The sequence below is a fragment of the Falco biarmicus genome, chromosome 7 (assembly GCF_023638135.1).
Source record: "Falco biarmicus isolate bFalBia1 chromosome 7, bFalBia1.pri, whole genome shotgun sequence".
NCBI classification, from domain to species: Eukaryota; Metazoa; Chordata; class Aves; order Falconiformes; family Falconidae; genus Falco; species Falco biarmicus.
In genome coordinates this window covers 3,090,119-3,111,067 of record NC_079294.1, presented here as the reverse complement: position 1 = coordinate 3,111,067, position 20,949 = coordinate 3,090,119, and the positions used below count along the sequence as shown (strand labels likewise).

The following is a 20,949-nucleotide window of genomic DNA, read 5'->3' as shown; positions in this document are numbered from 1 at the left end:
ATGAATAGTGTTACTGGAAGACTGAAATCTGTTTGTTCTGAGTTGTGGTAGCAAGAAAGCTATGTAGGTCAAACACTTCATTGCTGCAACTTTACTAGTAATAACATAATTTAACTGCATTATTGTATAATGATGCTACTTGCTATTTGGATGTTGAGAAGTCATGGCTAGAGGTTTACGTGTCTTTGCAGATATTTATTTTCTTTAAAAAAAAAAGTGTTTTGTAAAATACAGGATAGTCTATTAACACACAGAACCCAGTGACTTAATTGAAGGGAGAAACAACAGTCTTTTATTCTAGTAAGATGTAGACAGTACAAGATCTTGGCATTAGGACAGGCGTGAGCAGTGATGAAGCTGGAAAGATGGGATGTTTAAGAAGGAGCTCTCTCTCTGTGACAGAGGAATACTTTCTGATAACTTGCAAATCCCTTTAGAACAGTTTATTGGGGGAGGGGAGAACATAATTTTATCACTATTTTTAGGTGCCAGATTCAGCACAGAAGGCAACTTAACCCATTTTATAATTGAAGTAACTATTGTAGATGCTAAAGACTAAAAATAGTAGGGGAAATGACTTAAACCGAGTGGGGGGAAAAATGAGCGAGAAAATTCACAGTTTTATGGTCATCTGTCTCCTGTCCCTGTGTCTGTCCCGTTACATGTGTTCCCCCCCCAAGCTGAATACATCGTGATGTTGGGAAGGGAAATCCTAGATCCTGTTCTTCTAGATTCTTTATGGTACCATTAGAGTGTACAAGCAAGAGGCTGCATTTTGTAGCAATGAACTGTTGTATATGTGCAAGGGTAAAAATACTTGTACATCAGTGTCAGCCTTGCAATGGACAGGCCTTTATAAGAGTTGCTTGTGACTTTAGGGCTTGAGCTGGTTTTAGGATTGTAGTGAGGTAGTCGCTGTCCTACAGTAAGATTTTCCTTGGAAGAGCAGGTTTCTGGAGAGAAATAAATGTTTCTTTTTATTGTTGAAGTAGAAAGTTTGTGCTGCTGACAGATTTCTAACTCTTTCTTCTGGTGTTTCTGCTGCTGGCAGGTGCACTAGTGCTTTGTTTATTTTTCTGTTCTCTTTGTGAATAACTGTTGTCTTTACATTGGTTCCTTGTGCTTTCTTAAACAAAATGATATAGACAGGTAAGAACTTGCATTACCTCCAAGTTCCTGAGCAAGATTCGGAACTACCTATTTCCTATTAAGTTCATGCTGCTTATTCTTGGCAAAGGCATGCATGAGTTTGGGAAGAGACCACTGTACCTATTTATCTCATCGGCATCCGCACTGGGGAAGTGTCCCGTTATTTCTACAATGGGATGTTGAGGGTATTCCAAACACAAACACAGCTTGTACTGGTAGAGCTGCATCCTTCCTGATGGTGCTTGGCTACAGAACTGACCTGAATGACAGAAGAAAGTCTGCTATAACTGCATTCACGCTAGGGCGTTCCTGCAGCCTTTGCTGGGTGAGCTGTTGGAGAACTTTTTAATGTGAATGTAGTTTCATTTTTGCCTTTGGAGAGAAATCATCAAAATCATAGGGCTAGATACAGTTTTACTCCCCACCTCCATGTTTGCCGTGAGCATCTTGCTTTTGCATGTGGGGTGGCTTGTTTTGTTTGTTTGTTTGGGTGTGTGCTGCTTGTTTGTTTTTGTTTTTTAAATAGGTAAAATGCATTGAAATTGAATCAGGAGACTGATTTGCATTTAATTTTGAACCCTCTCCTTCAGTAGGCTGAAAGAGGGGATGAGAGAACAAATGAGAGGTTTGGGCAGTGAAAAAGAATGCTGTGGAGAGAAGTGTTTAAAGAGATGAAGGCAAGATTCATAACAAAAAGCTGGTGGGGCTTTGATGCAAAAAGGTGTAGTAACTTACTTGCCTTATTGACCTCTTAAAATTGTTTGGTTTGGGTATGGGATTTTAAAGCTTGAGTTTTATTTTCATTGTAGCTTTTAGATCACAGTACCTTTTTTCTTATCAGTTCCTGACATGGAGGAATGGTATGACCAGAGCTTTTTTTCCAGCTTTTTTAAGTTGTACATTTAAAAAGATAATGTCCCAGAATTAAACGGTTCAGTAGCGTGAGCTTTAGGTAGCCTCGCTTCTGTGTACTTATAATTTCTTACATAACGAGTTGAGCGATCCCTTCATTCTCCTTGGCTTATAGTTCTGCGGGTTAATTAAGTCTTTGTCATTGGCTCTCGCAACAATTTTTTTTTGCCTTTTTTTTTTTTTTTTTGCTTAAAAAGCAAACTTCTCAGTACTGCTGTGCAACTGTGCTGATGTCAAGAAAAAAATACCCACATCACTGTTTGAGAAATGAGAAGGACAAACCATAATAATGCCTGGATGCACTTGTTTCTATGCATAGTCAACTTCTGTCCTAACATTGACTTTTGTTTTATTGCCATTGGGCAAATTAGTAGGTTTATGCAATTCTAGTAAGAGCAATATTAACATCCGTATGAATTTATAAATACTTAAGCTAAGCTTAGCGTAGTTTGGTGTGGGGGGGGTGTTTGTGGCTGGTGGGGGTCTGAGGGCTTTTTACTTGTTTGTTTTTATTTGTATTGTTTATTTATTTGTATTATTTGGGGGGGATGTGTGTTATTTTTGGGGGTATCTTCTGACTAATCCAGGAAGGAAGAAAAACACTTGTTATTGTGGACCGCAGCTAGCCTAATACTGCTATCGAGTTAGCTGTATGTTAGTCTTGTGTGGCTGACAGGTGGCTTTGGAGAGCCTGCTTATATTAACTTCCCTCAGTGAAATTATGCTCCTGATTCTAGAGGTTTATTTTCTGCAGGGAACCTCTGTCCAGTAGGTGAAATACTTTGTAGGTTTTAAAGTACGTAGCTTTGCTGGCATGGGCTGAATTTGCATGAGGAATATTCTGCTGATGTTGTGCGTTGATATGCTTTTAGTGATATATTGTTGTATATGCTGGCCAGTTTTTAGAATTTTGATCATCTTTGTGCATTTGAGCTGGTGTGCTGGAATGTGTTACTCCTTCTCTGGTTTGATTTTGTTTGTGTAAATGATGTTGGGAACCCTCATCACTGCTTCTGCTATTTTCATTTTGCTGATCTCCCTGCATTAGGTGTGTTCTCTCATTATTCTCTGAGCAGTCGGGTTAGTTGTGCAATATGTCTGATATGGACGTTGAGCCTGAGGTCCCATCTCTTGTACCCTAATGCTCAGTATTGCTATTTTAATAAAAAGGGAACGGCAGGAGGAGGAAAATGCTTGGAAACTTGAATGAGTAAGGATTTCAGCTGGTCGTGTGGTACGACATTGATCTCTTGTTGACAGTTGCTGACACTGGGTACATTAGAATTAGGGCATAAAGTGGCCAGCTTGCAAAAATGGGTTTTGTTCCTCTCATGGTAGTGTTCATTTCAGTAGTGCCGTTTGTAAAGTTTTTTAAATGGCTGTCCTTACACCAGCATCCAATTATTTTTGACACTGATTCATGGCACCTGTTGCTCAAAGCATGTGTCAGTAAGTCAGTTTTCTAGTGTTGGTGGGTACTCCCTTTGTTTTAGCGCCTTAATCATAGTATGTTCTTCCTCAAGCTTAGATGAGATTATATTCTGCATGCCATCCAGGTTTAATAAAACTTTCACAGATTGAGACTTCTAGTATCTGAAATACGACAAATTGCACTGCTCTCTAATTTTTAATGGCTTCTGATAGCTTTCCAGGGCTAACAAAATAGTGGTCTAGTCTTAATAGTGCATATCTAAATGTAATTTTGAGTTTGGGTTGCACACCAGCAGTAAGGTTTGGTACAGAATTGTCCTTGTAGAGGTTTTTTTAAGTAGCAATATGTTGCAGGTTGCACCTGACATGTATTTTCCTGTGTTCTAACTTGTCCTTATCTCCACAGGAATTACTGTAATTAGAGAAAACCTGAATTACAATGGGGGACGACAGTGAATGGATGAAACTGCCCATTGATCAGAAATGTGAACACAAGGTACTCGTGTCTTTGGGTTTGGCTTGCTGTGTATCTGCTGTGGTGATTCTGTGGTGGTACTCTAAGTACGCCATAGGTAATCTGGACAGCTGCACAGTGTGTGTGTAACAGATCTGAAACTGCATCAGCTTTAGCCAATTTAGGGGCTGAATAATGTTTATTAAGCAGAAATTAGTAGTGTGACAATTTGCATGGCGTAAGCTTGTATGCTCAAAGATCAGTGCATTCATTCATGTGGAGAAATTACGCATTTGTAGCTGAAATGATTGTTGGGCTCCCACCTACTCATCAGTGGTGTAGTTAGAGCTTACGAAGAGCAGTGGGGAAGACTGGCATCTTTATCGAAAATTTTTGGCAGGAGCAGAACAAGTATTTAGTCCTGTTGCATGTTATTCCATATAGTCATTGAAGAGAAATCTTGCAGATGCCAGCTTAATGAGCACACTTTCAACTATGATTGAAGAACTTTGAGATTGGTAAGTTAAGATTGTACTAACATAACATTTAAATGTCTGATATCTGCTTCCAGCTGTGGAAAGCTAGATTAAATGGTTATGAAGAAGCCCTTAAGCTCTTCCAGAAGATAGATGATGAAAAGAGTCCTGAATGGTCCAAGTATCTTGGATTGATCAAGAAATTTGTGACAGACTCCAATGCAGTGGCTCAGTTGAAAGGACTGGAAGCAGCGCTTGCTTATGTTGAAAATGCTCACATAGCTGGAAAGTAAGTAAGCCTGTTCTTGCCTATTAGTAGGCTGTTAAAATAGTTTAATGTGTCTCTGAGGCTGCAGATAAATTGTACAGCGGGCACTAACAGTTCTGATCTTTACTGTTGAGGAGCAGAAATTGCTTTCCTAATCTAGAGCAATTGCTAAGTGGTAGGCTTTTCTCCGTGTGCACGTTAGCTTGTAAGGAATTGCTTACAATAGTTAAAAAAAAAAAAAACCAAACCAAAACTGTTTAAGGCAGTAGTAAAAATTTCTGAAATGGTAGAGAATCAGCAATTTGGTGGTATAGGTGCTGTGAACTGGAATCCCTGTTATTGTTTGACTAAAACAATCTATATGTACAGGGAGCCTTTTTTTTTCCCAGGGAGGTATTTGTGTAATTCATCGGTGAAATAAAATGTGGTGATGTTTATGCATTGTTGCATCCAACTTAACCAATGTGAATCTTCATACCTGCCAGATTCTTCACAGGATGTTTATTAGTATTTCACTGTTGTCTAGCCCATGAAATAACCCATACCCCTGAGGGTGAAATAAAAACACTTAATGGGCCAGGTCAGTGCTTTGATCCACTGACTTTGTGATCTGATGAAATGAGTAAGTGTCTTACTTAAAAAACAAACAGATCCAAAGCTTTGTTTAAAAACCTAACAACTTTCCAAACCCCTTGATTGAAAAGAGATTTAAATGATTTAGTTGATTCAGAGCTTTGAAATAGATGTGAAATTCTGTGCTAAGGATCATGCACTAGTGCTGTATGTTAGTTAACGGTAACGGATGTAATTCCAGGAAATGGCATTTATTTTTGGACCTTAACTACTGTATAAATGAATTCACTTTGGAAAAAATGTCTGCTATTCATTGTCTGGTGTAGTCCAGTATTAGGAACATGTTGACTAGCACTTGGTCTGCAGGAGTTGTTTTGATTAATCTAGAGGTTGAAGTGATCCCTTACGAAAGGTTGTTACCTTCAAAGTTAACTTAAAATTTAGTTCCTATTGTATGAGGACTCGCTGAGTTTTAATCCATGTTCTGGATGTTGTGTCTGTGGGTAATGGTGTAGAATGCCTAATTAATTCACTTAAACATTCCAAAAGTAACACTTTCTCATCTTTTCAGGACAACAGGAGAAGTAGCATCTGGAGTTGTAAATAAAGTGTTCAATCAGCCAAAAGCCAGAGCAAAAGAGCTGGGTCTAGATATATGTCTAATGTATATAGAAATCGAGAAAGGGGAGGCAGTACAAGAAGAATTACTGAAGGGTCTGGACAACAAAAACCCAAAAATCATAGTAGCATGTATAGAGACACTGAGGAAAGCATTAAGGTAAGCTTTTGGTTTTTTTAGTTCCTGGGGTTTTTGGTTTTTTCCCCTCACTCCAACAGTATTTAGAGTCTTAAATTGTTGCTTTAGCCGGCCCTTGTTACTGTTGAATAGGATGTATCTTTACTGAACTGATATTTTCTGACAACAGCAGTTGAGAGCATCATGGGATTTGTTAGATGTGAGGGGTGTCTTTGTTGTACGAGCCTCATCTGGATCACTTTAGTTCATGGCAACTGTTTACCAAACTTCCATTTTCACAATGGACCTCTGAAAGACGGGCAGGATTAGTGTGTCTTGTTCCAGACTGTGGAGCTTCTCTTCTGAACAGCTGAAATAAAATCACTGATGGGAAAACTAAAATGTAGTCTTTTTAAAAAACCCACTGTTTTCTTCGCTGATGTGAGCATCTTTAATTGGGTACATGGTGTATGTGTTTAGAAGAAAAAAAAAAAAGTAAAAAGCTCATTGCACAGTAAGTTTCCATTGTCCATGGAACTATTTCTTTATTAAAAAAAAAAACCAACCTACTAATAATGCTTCCCAAGAATCACATCCAATTTAATTAAGGTGGAGTAGTTGGTTTCAAGATTAGATTTGGAACATCACTTTTGGTTCCACTTGAAGTATGTTTGCTGCCTTTGAGTTGAGGGAAATATACTATCTTTTCATTAAATTCTTATACTTGGTGTGTATATAATTCACTGTCTATTAAATTATATTTTGAAAACAAAAACCAGATAATTTCAGTATTAATGGACAGAACACTTTTTTATGAATGCTATAGTTCATGTGAAAACTGTATTATGTAGATGAAGAGTCTCTTATGCTAGGTATCTTTTTTAGAGAACTTACTGAGGCATGTGTATAGATGGCCCTTGTTAAACTAATTGATTGAGGCTTCTGTAATAGAAGTCAGAATAAAGCATTGGGCTTAGCACATGACCTATACTTCTGCTAAGTGAAACTACTGTCCCACATTTAAGAATGTATTTTAGCTATTTTAAATAACCTTATCTAGTCAAATGTCCTTTTAAAGTGCAGTGTAATTAGAAACCTGCATAACCTTATTCTTATCTTTCAACTAACCACACCTATAAAATGTGCCACATCTGCCTATTTTTTTATATACAGTGCTTTATTTTCTTTGAGATGACAAAATCAAATTCTTTCGTAGTCCTATTGACTTAACCTTTGTCTTCAGCTTCTGAGCTGTGCTACCTAAACTTGTCTTGTGCTTTGACAGGGTGTCTGCACTGATACCCGAATCTGTCTGTTGTACCCATGTGGGTAGCTTGAGTGCATAAGTAGTTTAGCTTCTGTTGGTTTTTATCTTGTGCTAAGGTTTCTGTTCTTGTGATGTTATATGGATTGGATAATATTACATGAATTAGATAAGAATTAGAAAATTTGCATAGGCACTTTTCCTAATATGGTCTTTTGTGAGTCGTGGTTGAAAAATAAAAATCTTGGGCAACTCATTCACTCATACTCTGCATTTAAATTGTGTTCTCTCTAAGACTGGAACCTCTTGCAGACTTTAGTGCTTCGTATTTATCAAAGTGGGCTTAACAATAAAATGTTTAGCACTAGAATTTTTAGGAAGTGAACCATGCAGTTTTTAGTTCTTGAGTTGCCATTTTAACTAGCTTTTTCATGTGGCATTTGATTTGGAGGGAAACAGATAAAAAAGTGTGATTGGAAAGGTCAATTCAGAATTCTCAAGGAAAAGAAGTGCTTTGAAATAAAAAAAAAAAAGGCTTCAGTGGTGACTTAAGGTACTCTAAGAACCATAGCAGTTAACTTTACTAAGAGTATGAAAAGTTCTCTTGTTTTCACCCAGCAGTGATTGAAAAAGGAAGTTTAGATTATGAAGTTCAACAACACATAGAATCTGCTGACGGAAGGGTGACTGGCTGGGAAACTAGTTTTGTGTCCTTTCAGCAGCATGTATTTCAACATGTGTGTTTTCTGTGAAGATGACCCAGGCTCACTATAATTATCTGGTCTAACAGGTGGAAATGTGGCTAATGCTTTTACTGCAGTTTGTCTCCAAGGATAGACAAAGGAGATTCTATTCTGATTTTTTTTTAAAAAACAAAAAAAAGTAGGTCATACAAATTCTGATCTAAGGACACTTTTTTCTTTTTCTTTCTTCTTCCCCCTCACCCCCGGCAAGGGAACAGATTTAAGTAGCAGATTGAATTAAATGCTCTGAAGTAATTTCAGAGGGAGGCCTGCTTCTGTAATTCCAAGCTGGGTGTGGAGGGTAATTATGATAGGGCAAATATTCTTCAAATTTTACAGTAGCTTAGCTTCACAAAATAATAGCTATAATAATTATTTAAGTAAATGACACAATCCCTAAATGTGCACTAGAATAATTTCATAGATTATTTAGAAAAAAAAATTATCTATTTATCTGTGGATCACTCTCTGGTTCCTACCTGGATTCTGATGCTATTCTGTGTTTTTTAACTTTCAGTGAATTTGGTTCAAAAATAATCTCACTGAAGCCAATTATTAAAGTATTGCCAAAACTCTTCGAGTCTCGGGAAAAGGCGGTTCGAGATGAAGCTAAACTCCTTGCTGTGGAGATCTACCGTTGGATAAGGGATGCTCTGAGGCCTCCATTGCAGAACATAAATTCTGTTCAGGTGGGCAGAAAGTAGTTCTGTATGCACACATTGGAGAAAACGCTTCCATGCTCACCTTCCCTGATTCCTGTTGTGTTTGGTGTTCTTAAAGTCAAAGCTGGATTTTTTCAGTAACAGCAATGCTATTTTTTTAGCTTCCTATAACTTTACCTAAAACGTTAGTTCCTCTTTGTTTATTGTAAAGAAATTGTGACTTACGTTTTGTTGCTCTGAATATTTGAAGTTGTGGGGGGAAAGCATCATACTGAAGCTGAGGGAGGGGATTTAAGAAGTAGAATAGTATTTCTTGGAGACCTAACTCAAGGGCTTACCCTTATAAAAGACACCTGTATTCAAAGTCTTCAAGTCAACCATTTTCCTTCTCAGTTTTCTCCTGAAATTTTTTCTTTACACAGCCCTTCAGACTGGTTTTGGTGGTACGCGGGACGTGACTGTTCCATTCCAAGAAGTGGCATTACAGTAGGATAGAAAATTATGCTGCTGTTGGAGATGGAACATTCCAGTATTTTAAAACTTTATAAATTATTTTGCAACCTTCCCTACTACCCACTTCAGTTGATTGTGTTCAGGTGGAAAGCAGTAGCTTGCTGGAAAAAGGCATGCTTTTAAAAAAAAAATAATCCCATCAAATGTCGCTCAAAATGTTTGTTACATTGTAGTTTGTGTGTAATAATAGCAGGACTGTAACAAGATGATCTTCCTTCATGCTCAGCCATTTTTAAATTAAAGTTTTTACAGAGGGGACACATTCTTGCCATTTTACAGTTTGTTCTTACATAAATCTTTTGCATTAATATCTTTGTTGATGTTACTCTGTTCTGTGAATATACTTGCTCAAAAGCTTCTGAACAGTGAATGTGAATGGAAAGTCAATTCTTTGGTGGGAGAAAAAAGAACTTGAAAGGTAGTGCTGTCTGGGCTTAGAGATGGCAAAACTCCATTGCCTTCCACGAAGCGTTGTTTGTCTTGAGGTACATACAAAATGTCTCTGATATTATGATTCTCTTCCCTTTTGGCAGCTGAAAGAACTGGAAGAAGAGTGGGTCAAAGTGTCATCAGCTGCTCCTAAGCAAACCAGGTTTCTGCGTTCCCAACAGGAGTTGAAAGCAAAATTTGAGCAGCAGCAGGCAGCTGGAGGAGATGCAGATGGGGGTAAACTACTTAATCTCTGAACTCCATTGGGAAGCATATCACTGGTATATTATTAGTGAAGAAATGCATTAAATTATAAAGTTACTTTCACTCAAACTGTTGCAAAATATGTGGGGTGCAGTACGCAACAAGCAAATGCAGCTGGGGCAAAAACTTTATATGAAAGATCTGTCCTTTGTAATGGCAAAATCACAATTGCCAATAGTACTTTTTAAACAAAGAGCCTTAGGTGGTGCTGTAGTCAAAATTTCATTTGTCACTCTGCTCATATATTTCTCTCTTCTGGTTCCAGGAGGTGATGATGAGGAAGAGGCGGTACCACAAGTAGATGCATATGAGTTGCTTGAAGCTGTAGAAATTCTTTCCAAGCTTCCCAAAGACTTCTATGAGAAAATAGTAAGTATAAAGTTAAATACTACCAGTTAATTGTATGACATGTGGAGCTATTAAGTCTTTAGACTTCCTGGCATTCTGCTATATGTGCTTTATTGTGACATGGGTAATAACAGACTAGTGTAAGTAAAGTATAGACTATTACAAATAAGTATCACTTTGATTTACCAAAAAGCAAGCTGTAATTCTAAGGAGCTGAAATGTCCTAGGGAAGTACTGTATTTCATACTTCATTGCAATTATTGATGTTGAAGTGTAGGGAGACTTTGGCTTTCCCAGGATAGAATTAAGTTTTAAAATCTATGGTTTGTGGCAAGTATGCTTCTCTAGAATTGTTTACATTTATAAATGAATGTAAATTATTTGCTCTGCAGGAAGCAAAAAAGTGGCAAGAAAGGAAAGAAGCTCTAGAGGCTGTTGAAGTACTAGTGAAAAATCCCAAACTGGAATCAGGAGACTATGCAGACTTGGTGAAAGTTCTCAAAAAGGTAATAAATAAAACCCAGAGTGCGCATGTAGTTTAGTATTTTTTGTAATGTGTTTGTATTATACTTGAAAGTTACAGTTGGGGTAGTACGCATTAGTAGAAACTTATTAGCTGTAACAGTGGTGGAAATAACCCTATCTGTGGCCCACTGACTATTCTAAGAAATTCTTCCAAGTCTCTGAAACTTGAATTTGTCAGCCTTTAACATAGCTTTTCTGGTCTTTTGTTTTGGCTTTTCTATTCAGGTTATTGGAAAGGATACAAATGTTATGTTAGTTGCTTTGGCTGCAAAATGCCTTGCTGGACTAGCTTCTGGCCTCCGAAAGAAATTTGGACAGTATGCAGGGCATGTAAGTAAGAGTATGTACTTTTTTCTGTTTTTATCGATGCTGGAGACTTTTTTTTTTTCTTCTTCTGTCAAACCTTCGTATCTCTCAAAGGTATTATTTGTACCTTGGTATTCATTATTATGAATGCTTACCTGCTGTTTAGTGGAGCAAGCAGTGAAACATCTGCCAAGATCAGTTGCAGCTTAGGGTCAAAAGGAACTTTTTTTATTCACATTCAGCAACGTGAAGTTCACTGTTACAGTAAGCCTTCTGTACTAAGACAACTCTGAATTACTCTGTCATGAAATTAACTTTATTTACATTACCTCATCCTGGAGATAGACCAACAGAAATGCATTTGTAGGCTACAGTGGAAAAAATAGCTTCTGAATGTGAATTCTACTTAGCAGCTCCATGATGTATGTTTTAGGTTGGTATGGTGGTTTTTTTAATATTGGGGGAGGATTGTCGGTGGGTTTTTTGCTGACTAGGTTTTGTGGTTCTTTTTGTCTGCTTTAAATAGCCAAACTACTGAGATTTTTGGTACCTGTTCTGGAGATTTGGTTTAATGCTCTTCTCTGTTCTCCTTTGCTACTCTACACTTACCAACAGTTAATATCAGGAAATATGGGGAAGCTTAACCAGTCTCTGGAAAAAAAGGGAGGTTTTAATCAGTTGTAGTTATCTCAGTTGTTTCTCAAGCTTCTGTTGGTATGTTCTTTAAGCTGCTCAATTAAATTTTTCTTGTGATAAGTAAGAATGATGGGGGTAGAGCTTAGAGACAGAGGGAACTGAAGCGTCAGGCTGCTGATAGGGTTACATTTAGTGATGAATTGGGGAGTTACTGAATCTCACTGCTTCAGAAACATTCAAATCTCCTGAACTCTGAACAACAGTTTGGAAAACTCTTTTGTTCTGAAAGCTGTCTGTAGTTACAAGAAGCATTCTTACATGTCTTCATGCACGATTTGTGTGTTAAAGGGTAACCCTCATACATACAGAGTTGGTATTGAAAAAGCCAAGCTTCTGAAATAAGAGTATAGCTCTATGGTTGCCAAGCAGATGGTGTTGAGAAGATGAATTTTTCAGTACTGTAATGGCAGCTATGAATTGCATAATCGCAGCACTCGTTTTACCAGTTCACTTGACTTCGTTGGATTTATTTACTAGTGAGGAAGATACAGACTTCTCCTGAGAGCAGGCATTGGAAGTGTTATGAAACAGAGCTGTTGCTAGAATTGTAGGATTATTATAAACTCTATTAGTTAAATATAGGACTTTAATTTTACAGTCTGCAGTCTATCTTAATACAAGAGTGATGAAATAAAGTACAGAACCATACTATTCGCTGTAATGGAGTGCATGTGGCCCAGCTTCACCTCTGTTGACTGCCTTTGGAGCCTGGGACTGACTCTTCTTCCTCCCTTGCTTTTCTCACATAGGATACCTCTTTTAACTTCACGTTAAAAAATACTTGTTCTAGCTGCCAGCATTTTCTAAAACAGAGACTTAATGATTTTGGATGTCTCCTTTCTATGACTTTGTTCTCTGTAGGGTTTAGGAGTCCAGCACCTGCAGCAGCATGTATGAGGGTCTATATAAAAGGACTGTTGTGGTTTAACCCTGGCTGGCAACCAAGCACCACGCAGCCGCTTGCTCGCTCCCCTGTCACCCAGGGGGGTGGGGAGGAGAATCAGAAAGGAATATAAAACTCGAGGGTTGAGATAAGAACAATTTAATAATCTAAACAGAATTAAAAGATAAGAACAACAGTAATAATGATAAGAATAATTGGGATGGAACAATGGGGGGGGAAAAAAACCCCTAAGTGATGCACAGTACGACTGCTCGCCACCTGCTGACTGATGCCCAGCCAGTCCCCAAGCAACGATCCCACCCAGCCAACCCTCCAAGTTTCTATACCAAGCACACCATCCCATGGTATGGAATACCTCTTTGGCTGCTTCAGGTCACCCGTCCTGGCTGTGTCCCCTCCCAGTCTCTCGTGCCCCTCCAGCCCTCTGGCTGGTAAGGCCCAAGAAACCGGAGTCCTTGACTTAGTATAAACATCACCCAGCAACAACTAAAAAACATCAGTGTGGTTATTAACATTGTTCTCACATCACAGCCGAAACACAGCACTGTACTAGCTACTAAGAAGAAAATCAACTCATCCCAGCTGAAACCAGGACAGTGGTGCTCTTCTAATCAAAGAGGGGGTTTTGTTGCTAAATTCTTTGTGAATAGGGAGTTTGCAAGTTGCTGCTTGGCAAAGGATACTACCTGCGCCTAGGTCACTGTGTATTGCAAGGGGTTGAGATCTCTTAGTCAGCTTCTGAGTAGAAAGATCTATTTTGTATTATGCAAGAGCTTATAACTTCTGTAAGGCATCAGACTGCTTCCAAACTGTGAACTGCATTATGTTTATGACCATCTTGAAAATAGCCTGCTTTCCACAGTTAAAAGCTCTGCATGTTTCTGGCTCACTGACAGAAGTTTTTACTGTTACAGAGACCATACTTAAATGGAGCTGCTGGTATTACTGGCACATGATAAGGTGTACTAAATTTTTTTCTGCAGTGACTGCCTGAGCAGCTAGACTGGGTATGAATTGCTGTGGAATTCCAGTATAGCATAGTACAGTGTCAGGTGTGCTTTTTCAGAGTGATAGATATGAAAAATACTGCTCTAGGAAGACTCCCGGTTGCTTTAGAACCATGGTCTTGTCAGCTGTGGGTCAAATGAGAGCTCTTAATGAGCCACGCTGAGTGCTGTCAGGAAGCTGGGGACAAGGGGACAGGTTATGTGCTACCTTAGATTCTTGCAGTACAAGAGCACAGCACTCAGTACTGAGAAATTGTTTAATTTCTGTTCTGTTGCTCTGCGTTCCAGGCCAGTAGAGCCAGAGTATTCATCTGTAATTATGTGGGCTTGTATATCTGCCTTTTGTTTAGCTTTACTATGAAATTTAACAAATATAGGTATTTGAACATAGATTGACTAGCATTAATTTAATATTGGAGATTGGCTAGAATAAACTAGTTCATACTGCAGTTGTGTATCCCTGGAGGGGGGGGCAGCAGTGATGTTTGCATTATTTGCTTCTCTTTAGAACGCCAGGGAGCAGACTTCCAGGCTGCTGGATTTACTTTCTTCTTTTTTTTTCCCCCATTTCCATAGGTTGTTCCCACAATCCTGGAGAAATTTAAAGAGAAGAAGCCTCAGGTAGTGCAGGCCCTGCAGGAGGCCATTGATGCAATCTTTCTTACAGTAAGTAAGAGTGACACTTTTCCCATTGTCTGAGCATTGGACTCATTTTGGTTCACTCTTCTCTTTACTGAAACTAACAACTTCTGTGTTCAATACTAGACCACGTTGCAGAACATAAGCGAAGATGTGTTGGCAGTGATGGACAACAAAAACCCAACAATTAAGCAGCAAACGTCCCTCTTCATTGCAAGAAGCTTCCGTCACTGCACACCTTCTACTCTGCCAAAAAGCCTGTTAAAACCTTTCTGTGCTGCACTTCTCAAGGTAAAGCGGGAGTTGGTACTTCCCTGGCATTGACTTGAGCCCTGTATTTGTGAAGCATTGGCTTGTTCTGGGAGAAAGACCCTCTGGTAGTGCAAGGACTAAAGAGGTTTTTTGTGCTACGACGTCTAACTTGAGGATGCCTTTCAGTCATGGGAACAGTCTAGTCTCTGATATTGATACTCAGTATCAAACAGAACTCTGATAGGAACTCTGATTAGTTTAGCTTCTCTGATACTGAAAACTCAGTTTATAGCAACGTGGTTTGCAACTGTTAAACTTACGGGCACTGCACCGCTTGGTTCTTGCAGACATCTCTAGCGGGCTTTTTTGGAATGCCACCCATCATCTGCCATGAATAAAATACCATCTCATATCAATTATTGCAGTTACACTGGAGCATTTTTCAGTGTAAACAATAATGACATATACTTTTTTCACATTGAAAAATAACCTTTTCCTTGTTATGGGAAATACACCCAACTTCAAAAATGGGTATTTGAATGGGTTTGCAGAACTTCAAACTCCTTGTAGACTTCCATGGTGTTGCAGTGTCTATTAAAGCATAAATGTTTATCTTCTTCTTGTGGCGTGAAAGATCCAAAGATGGGAAACTGGCTGTTCTGAGAAACAGTAGACTGTATCGGTACATAGAAAAACAAGTGAACACCAACCTTTTCCTTCCTGCAGTAGGATGTTGAGGATTATTCTGTAGTAGATGCAGATTTTGAAAAAGGGGAGGGGATATATACAGAAAATGGATTTAAGAATATGTGTAGCTATGAGCTGTAAGTCATATGATACAGGTTGTCTTTCTCTGCAGCATATCAACGATTCTGCTCCTGAAGTAAGAGATGCTGGTTTTGAAGCATTAGGCACTGCCCTGAAAGTGGCTGGAGAGAAAGCTGTGAATCCCTTTTTAGCAGATGTAGACAAATTAAAGCTTGATCGGGTGAGTTTGTCATCATAAATGTTGTAAACAATGCTTCATTTATCCATTTAAAATGCATCATGGGCTAGAGAAGATTAAAGATGATGCCGTAGCTTAAGACTGTCAGCACAGATTTTTAAAAATTTATTTTTTACTGAAAAGTTACTGATGTTGCAGGGAATCTTGAGTATCTATTTCTTGCTAGACTATCAAGAATCTTTTCTTTGACTTCCACTACCTAAAATGTATTAACTTTACAGCTTTTCATTCTTATGTAAGTATCTGTTTGGCTTCAAGGCTTTATTATCTGTGAGATGGGTTGTGAGGTTTGGTGGTTTTGAGTTTCTTGGTAGTATGTTTTTGGGGTTTTTTTGGCTGTTCATGGGATTTTGTTTGCTATTGAACACTTTCTCTGTTTATATGAAACATTTTAGGGGTTTATGTCCCAACCATATGGTCTAAATCTGTATTACTAGACAGGATTTAGTATTAAAATTTACTTAACAAAAAAGTTTTCTTGCTTTTACATAAGCTGATGTGTTTGTCAACTGATGATTTTATAATTTAAGGTACTAAGAATTAGTCTTCAGAGCATCTGTAAATGTTAGTGAGCCTATTAATGCATTTTATGCGTATAAACACACTTCATTTTGAACTAGGAATATTATTCTAACAATACAGTGATGGCTAATGCCACTGATAAGTTAACCTTACTCTAATGTAAGGAACATGGGATAACAAAATGTTTAAAGTAAACAACTTAAACTTTCCACATTTTTTCCAGAAAGGTCAAATTTGAGCCACTACTGTTGAAGTGATGCTGTACATCCAATTGTAGCTAAATAGCCTTTTTTTCCCCTTCCCCCTCCTTTTTTTTTTTTTTTTTTTTTTCTCTTCTCTTTCTTAACTCTTTGTCAGATTAAAGAGTGTGCTGAGAAGGTAGAACTGGTTTATGGTAAAAAGACAGGAGTTGCTGCTGAGAAAAAAGAAAGCAAGCCTGTTACTGGAAAGGCGCCTGGTCTTTCAGGGACTGGTGGAGACAAAGAAACAAAAGATGCAGCAAGCAAACCAGGACCGCTGAAAAAAGCACCTGCTGTGAAGGTAAGATAGATTGCCAAGCGATTTGTCTGACAATCACAGTATTTACTTATTTAATATCAAAGGTGGTCTGTTGAATGCCTCTTTCCGATGAGGAGCCACAGTCCTTCTGTAGGAGTAGGTGAGCCCAACAACAAAAAGAACCAAAGACTTTCTCAGAATGTACTTGATGATGTCTCAGGTTTTTTAATCATACGGACTGTCTTGTCACTTATGTATTAATACTGGGGTTTGATATTGCAATAGTGATAGACCACTAGAGGCATCAGAGGAACCTCAGATGTTGTAACATTAATGTGCTCTGTGGTGATGTAGTAGAACATTTGGCTGAAGTCAGCATCTCTTCTTACAACTAGCAATAACTGCTCTCTTCAGTGTTTTTTTAAAATTGTTACTGTAAATAATTTGAATCATTAGCCTGTGTTACTTTAAAATGATTATTTTGGTTTTAAAAATTGATGTAAGTAGCACTATAGGTGGTCTTTGTAATACAGGCTGTCCAGGGAGGTGGTGGCATTACCATCCCTGGAGGCATTTAAAAAAAACATACACCTGGGGTGTTTGGGTATGTGCTTGTAGTTTGCAAAAAAATAATATTACACGGTTTAGGGGTGGGCTTGGCAGTGCCGGAGTAACGGCTGGACTTGATGATCTCTAAGGTCTTTTCCAATGTCAAGGATTCCATGATTCTCCAAGTGGGAAACCTGGAGAAACCTGGAAGTGAATAGTAGAATGGATCATATTTTCTAAATTCTGTTGATACTAGTGACCTCGAAAAGAGACACCAGTTGCAAGTTTAGTATCTTAATTAATATCCATAGGAGAATATGTAGATTAAATCGTTATTTCCCAGACCTTCACAAATAGATACATTCTTTCCCGTTTTGTCTTTCATTGTCTCATGTCCATGTTACTGTACATGTTTTATAAAACCTCATAGTCTGAAAGCAACATATGAACTAAATAAGCTGTAGCAGAAAACTGTTTCTTTGCCTTCAGCTGTTAGGGTACTAGAGAGAGACTTTTTTTTTTTTTTTTTTTTTTTACTTTAGAATGTGCAAGTGTAGAAAACCAATGGTTCTTTTGGTTATCTGGTTAGCTAGAGACCTGTTTGATCTTGGTGAACTTGTCCTTTTCTTTTCTAGTCAGGGGTCCCACCCAAGAAAGGTAAACCAGCTGCAGCTGCAGGTATGGGAGGCACTGGGGCTAAAGGCAAGAAAGGTCCTGAGACCAAAGAAATATTTGAATCGGAGCTCTCGGTGAGTATTCTCTTCTCTGAAATATGAAATCCTCTCTATAAGTAGCTTTAGTTAATCAGTTCTTCAGCTACTACAGGTTTTTTCACTGAAGATGGGGGTTTTTTGTTAGGAGAAGGGAAAGTAATGCATTTCAATAAATGGAATTCATAACTGGTAAAATACATGTTCGATATATTCTATTCTTCAGGCTGTTGGTACGAGGCCATGTATAACAGTAAACAATAAATCGTGCTAATATGACAGGGTATATCATGTTGTCCCTGAGCTAGGAACAGGTGAAAAAGGTGATGATAGGACTACTTTGTATGTAATATAGGATGCATAATTTGCTGAAGATGTCTGGTATTAAAAGCTTGAGAATACAGTATTCTGGAGTTTACATTGAAATCTGAGGTGGAATACAGTAGTAATTGAAGGAACTAGAACTAGCGCGAGCTTGTTCTCTGCCATTCATGTTAAGTTACACTTCATGAAAATGATTGAATTCTGTGTGTCAGTTGAGAATTCTATCTTATCTTTTTGGTAGGGAACCAGGTAAGCTAAGCTGTTTGTAGGTCAAAGTAACAAAAAGCTGTTAAAGCTTTGCTTGATGTATCTGCAAGCTTTTTTTGGACTGTCCATTATCTTTAGAGTGTTGCTTAGAATGAACACTTTCCATGTAGTTTATATTGCCAGTTATACATTGGAAAATGAGTATACACTTCTGAAGGTGATACAGACACCAGTGAAACTAAGGAAATTTTTATCATTTTTCATACACTAAACTTCTGAATTTTGCTAAGATGGATGCAGAAGATGAGTCTTCTCCCACCCACCCTTATCAAGCACTGATTCGTTGTTGTGAATGTTTATTCAGACTTCATCTACAATTTGCAACATCATTTTCTGTTACCCCTGCTTGATTCTATAAGTAGATAGTGGCTACTTGGGATTATTTTTGACTGTCTGCACTATTTCTCATACTTTTGAGAGATTATTTTTCTGTTGCAGTACGATTTAGTAGCTTCTTAAATTTGTAAGGCCCCTAAACTATAACCCATACCAAATCTTTCAACCTACGACAGAAAACTTCTCGTGTTTTCTAAGTGCACCACAGTCTAGGGGTCATTCCAGTATATTCCCTGTCCTTAAGGCTGCTGCCCCCCTCTGCAGGGATGCAGTGCAGTGTTAACCTTGTTCTGATCCATCTGCAGATAGAAGTATGTGAAGAGAAAGCTGCTGCTGTCCTTCCAGCTTCTTGTATCCAGCAGTTGGACAGTGGTAACTGGAAAGAGAGGCTTGCCTGCATGGAGGAGTTCCAGAAGGTAAGTTTGCAGCTGTTGATAAGAAGAGAGGCAGGTAGGGGAAGAGAAAGGAAGCAGTAATTTCTTCAGCTTTTTAGGCCTGTTAACTTTTTTAAAAAAAAGACATACCAGTAGCAGTGGTAGGTCAGCAATTCAGATGGATTAAACAATACTTGGAAAAGGTGACTTCTATGGTTTAAATTGATTCTTATTCCATAACAATAGTGGACTAAGTCTTTTAGTTTAATGCAGATAGTTACGCTTTTGTCAAAAATTTTAGTATGTGGATTGAGGATGCATAGAGGTATTATTAAAACAATAAGTAATTCTGAAGCTTAGGCTGAATGATAACTAGGCTTAAACAAAAAGCTTTGCAATGACTCTGCAAAACTGGTTGCAAGTTAGTCCCTGCTGATTGCATGTTAGGCAGCAATTGATTATAATACTAAAACTTCAGTTGGCAAATAGTTGATGTTTGACAATACCAGCAGTCCTCACAGCTGGTGGCCAATGCTTCATGTAGTCACAAGCAAATAAAACGTTGTGTGTCATTTGGATGTGAAGCCTGGCTTTCTTCCCATGGTATCCATCATAAGACCTTCACGAGTTCATATTCAAAAAAGCATCAGCTGTAGGTGTGCAAATAGTTCATGCTGCTACAGCATTACAGTTGCAACTGAGTTTTAATATTTTAGTGGAAAAGGTGACTGACATAAATGGTGAGTGGCTGCGCTGAAGTGCTGCTGTAGAAGCCAGCTTTACTCAAGTGTAAAGATGTTACATTTTCAGTGGAATGGATAAGCCTAACTACAAGTGAATTTAGATTACATTCAGGCTTAATCTCTTTGTAGCCAGCATTCTAGTGGGAAAGGTGCACGGTATACTTAATCTTGAAAAAAGGAAGAAAAAAAAAAAAAAGGAGAAAAAAAAAAAGCTTGGGGTTTTTTGTTTGGTTGTTGGGTTGTTTTTTTTTGCTTGGTGTTTGGTTTTTTAAGCTAAATGTTAAATTCCCAGGGCTGGGGTTGCAGACAGTCATTGTAAAGATACCTGTTAAAGAACATACAGTGTTGCAATGTGAATGCTGTAGTATAAATGTTGTATCTCGGTACCTGTAAAATTGGCTCCTCATAAAAGTGGGTCCTGTAGTATGGCTTTTTCAGGTAAATTCTTATGCTGAGAATTTCTACCATTTAGTTCAGTATTAAGAAAATATTTACAGGACAGTTGTGACAATTTCTGTTTGTTTTGGGTTTTGTATCACTTGTGACCCACTGGTGACCTTTTTGTTTATCCTTTAGGCTGTTGAGCTTATGGAGAGAAGTGAAATGCCTTGCCAAGCTCTAGTAAGAATGCTGGCCAAGAAGCCTGGTTGGAAAGAAACAAATTTTCAGGTAATACATTATCCTTCAGTAACAAACAGTCTGGTTTTGCTATTTAATGTAAGCTGCATTTCCACCTGAAAGGCTGGCATGTCTGTCACTGATGACAGTCCTGGCGCCATGGCCACGCTTGTATCTGTAGTCAATGAGAATATAAACTCTGAAATGAGATTTTATTTCTGCTAACAAGTGAGACGTAGAGACAGCATTTGAAGATGTCTAGAAGTGTATGTATGTGTATATATGTGTGTGGATATGTGTATGTATAAGTTCTAGAAGTAGATAATGACTGACCAGTATTATTGATGTAAAAATGTGTATTTGTGTCTATACAGACAATACGATTATATATAAAGCATGTGTAGATGTGTATTTGTGTACAGAAATATTGTATATATACACAAATACATAT

At 38.1% G+C, this 20,949-nt stretch overlaps 1 protein-coding gene across 2 annotated transcripts in view; it reads left to right on the top strand.

Annotated features, from left to right (window-relative positions):
- CKAP5 (cytoskeleton associated protein 5) overlaps positions 1-20,949 on the top strand; it is a 54,276-nt gene that overhangs the window by 6,426 nt on the left and 26,901 nt on the right. The window contains exons 2-16 of one of the 2 annotated variants that reach the window (XM_056347693.1): positions 3,899-3,988; positions 4,518-4,711; positions 5,835-6,041; positions 8,524-8,695; positions 9,715-9,847; positions 10,140-10,243; positions 10,615-10,728; positions 10,973-11,077; positions 14,237-14,326; positions 14,426-14,590; positions 15,411-15,539; positions 16,437-16,619; positions 17,762-17,875; positions 19,069-19,179; positions 20,457-20,549. In XM_056347693.1, the coding sequence (XP_056203668.1) occupies positions 3,932-3,988; positions 4,518-4,711; positions 5,835-6,041; positions 8,524-8,695; positions 9,715-9,847; positions 10,140-10,243; positions 10,615-10,728; positions 10,973-11,077; positions 14,237-14,326; positions 14,426-14,590; positions 15,411-15,539; positions 16,437-16,619; positions 17,762-17,875; positions 19,069-19,179; positions 20,457-20,549 (1,971 nt within the window). In that variant the 5' untranslated portion in view covers positions 3,899-3,931. Of the gene's footprint in view, positions 1-3,895; positions 3,989-4,517; positions 4,712-5,834; positions 6,042-8,523; positions 8,696-9,714; positions 9,848-10,139; positions 10,244-10,614; positions 10,729-10,972; positions 11,078-14,236; positions 14,327-14,425; positions 14,591-15,410; positions 15,540-16,436; positions 16,620-17,761; positions 17,876-19,068; positions 19,180-20,456; positions 20,550-20,949 lie in introns of those variants that run through there. The other variant, XM_056347695.1, reaches the window with a different exon arrangement.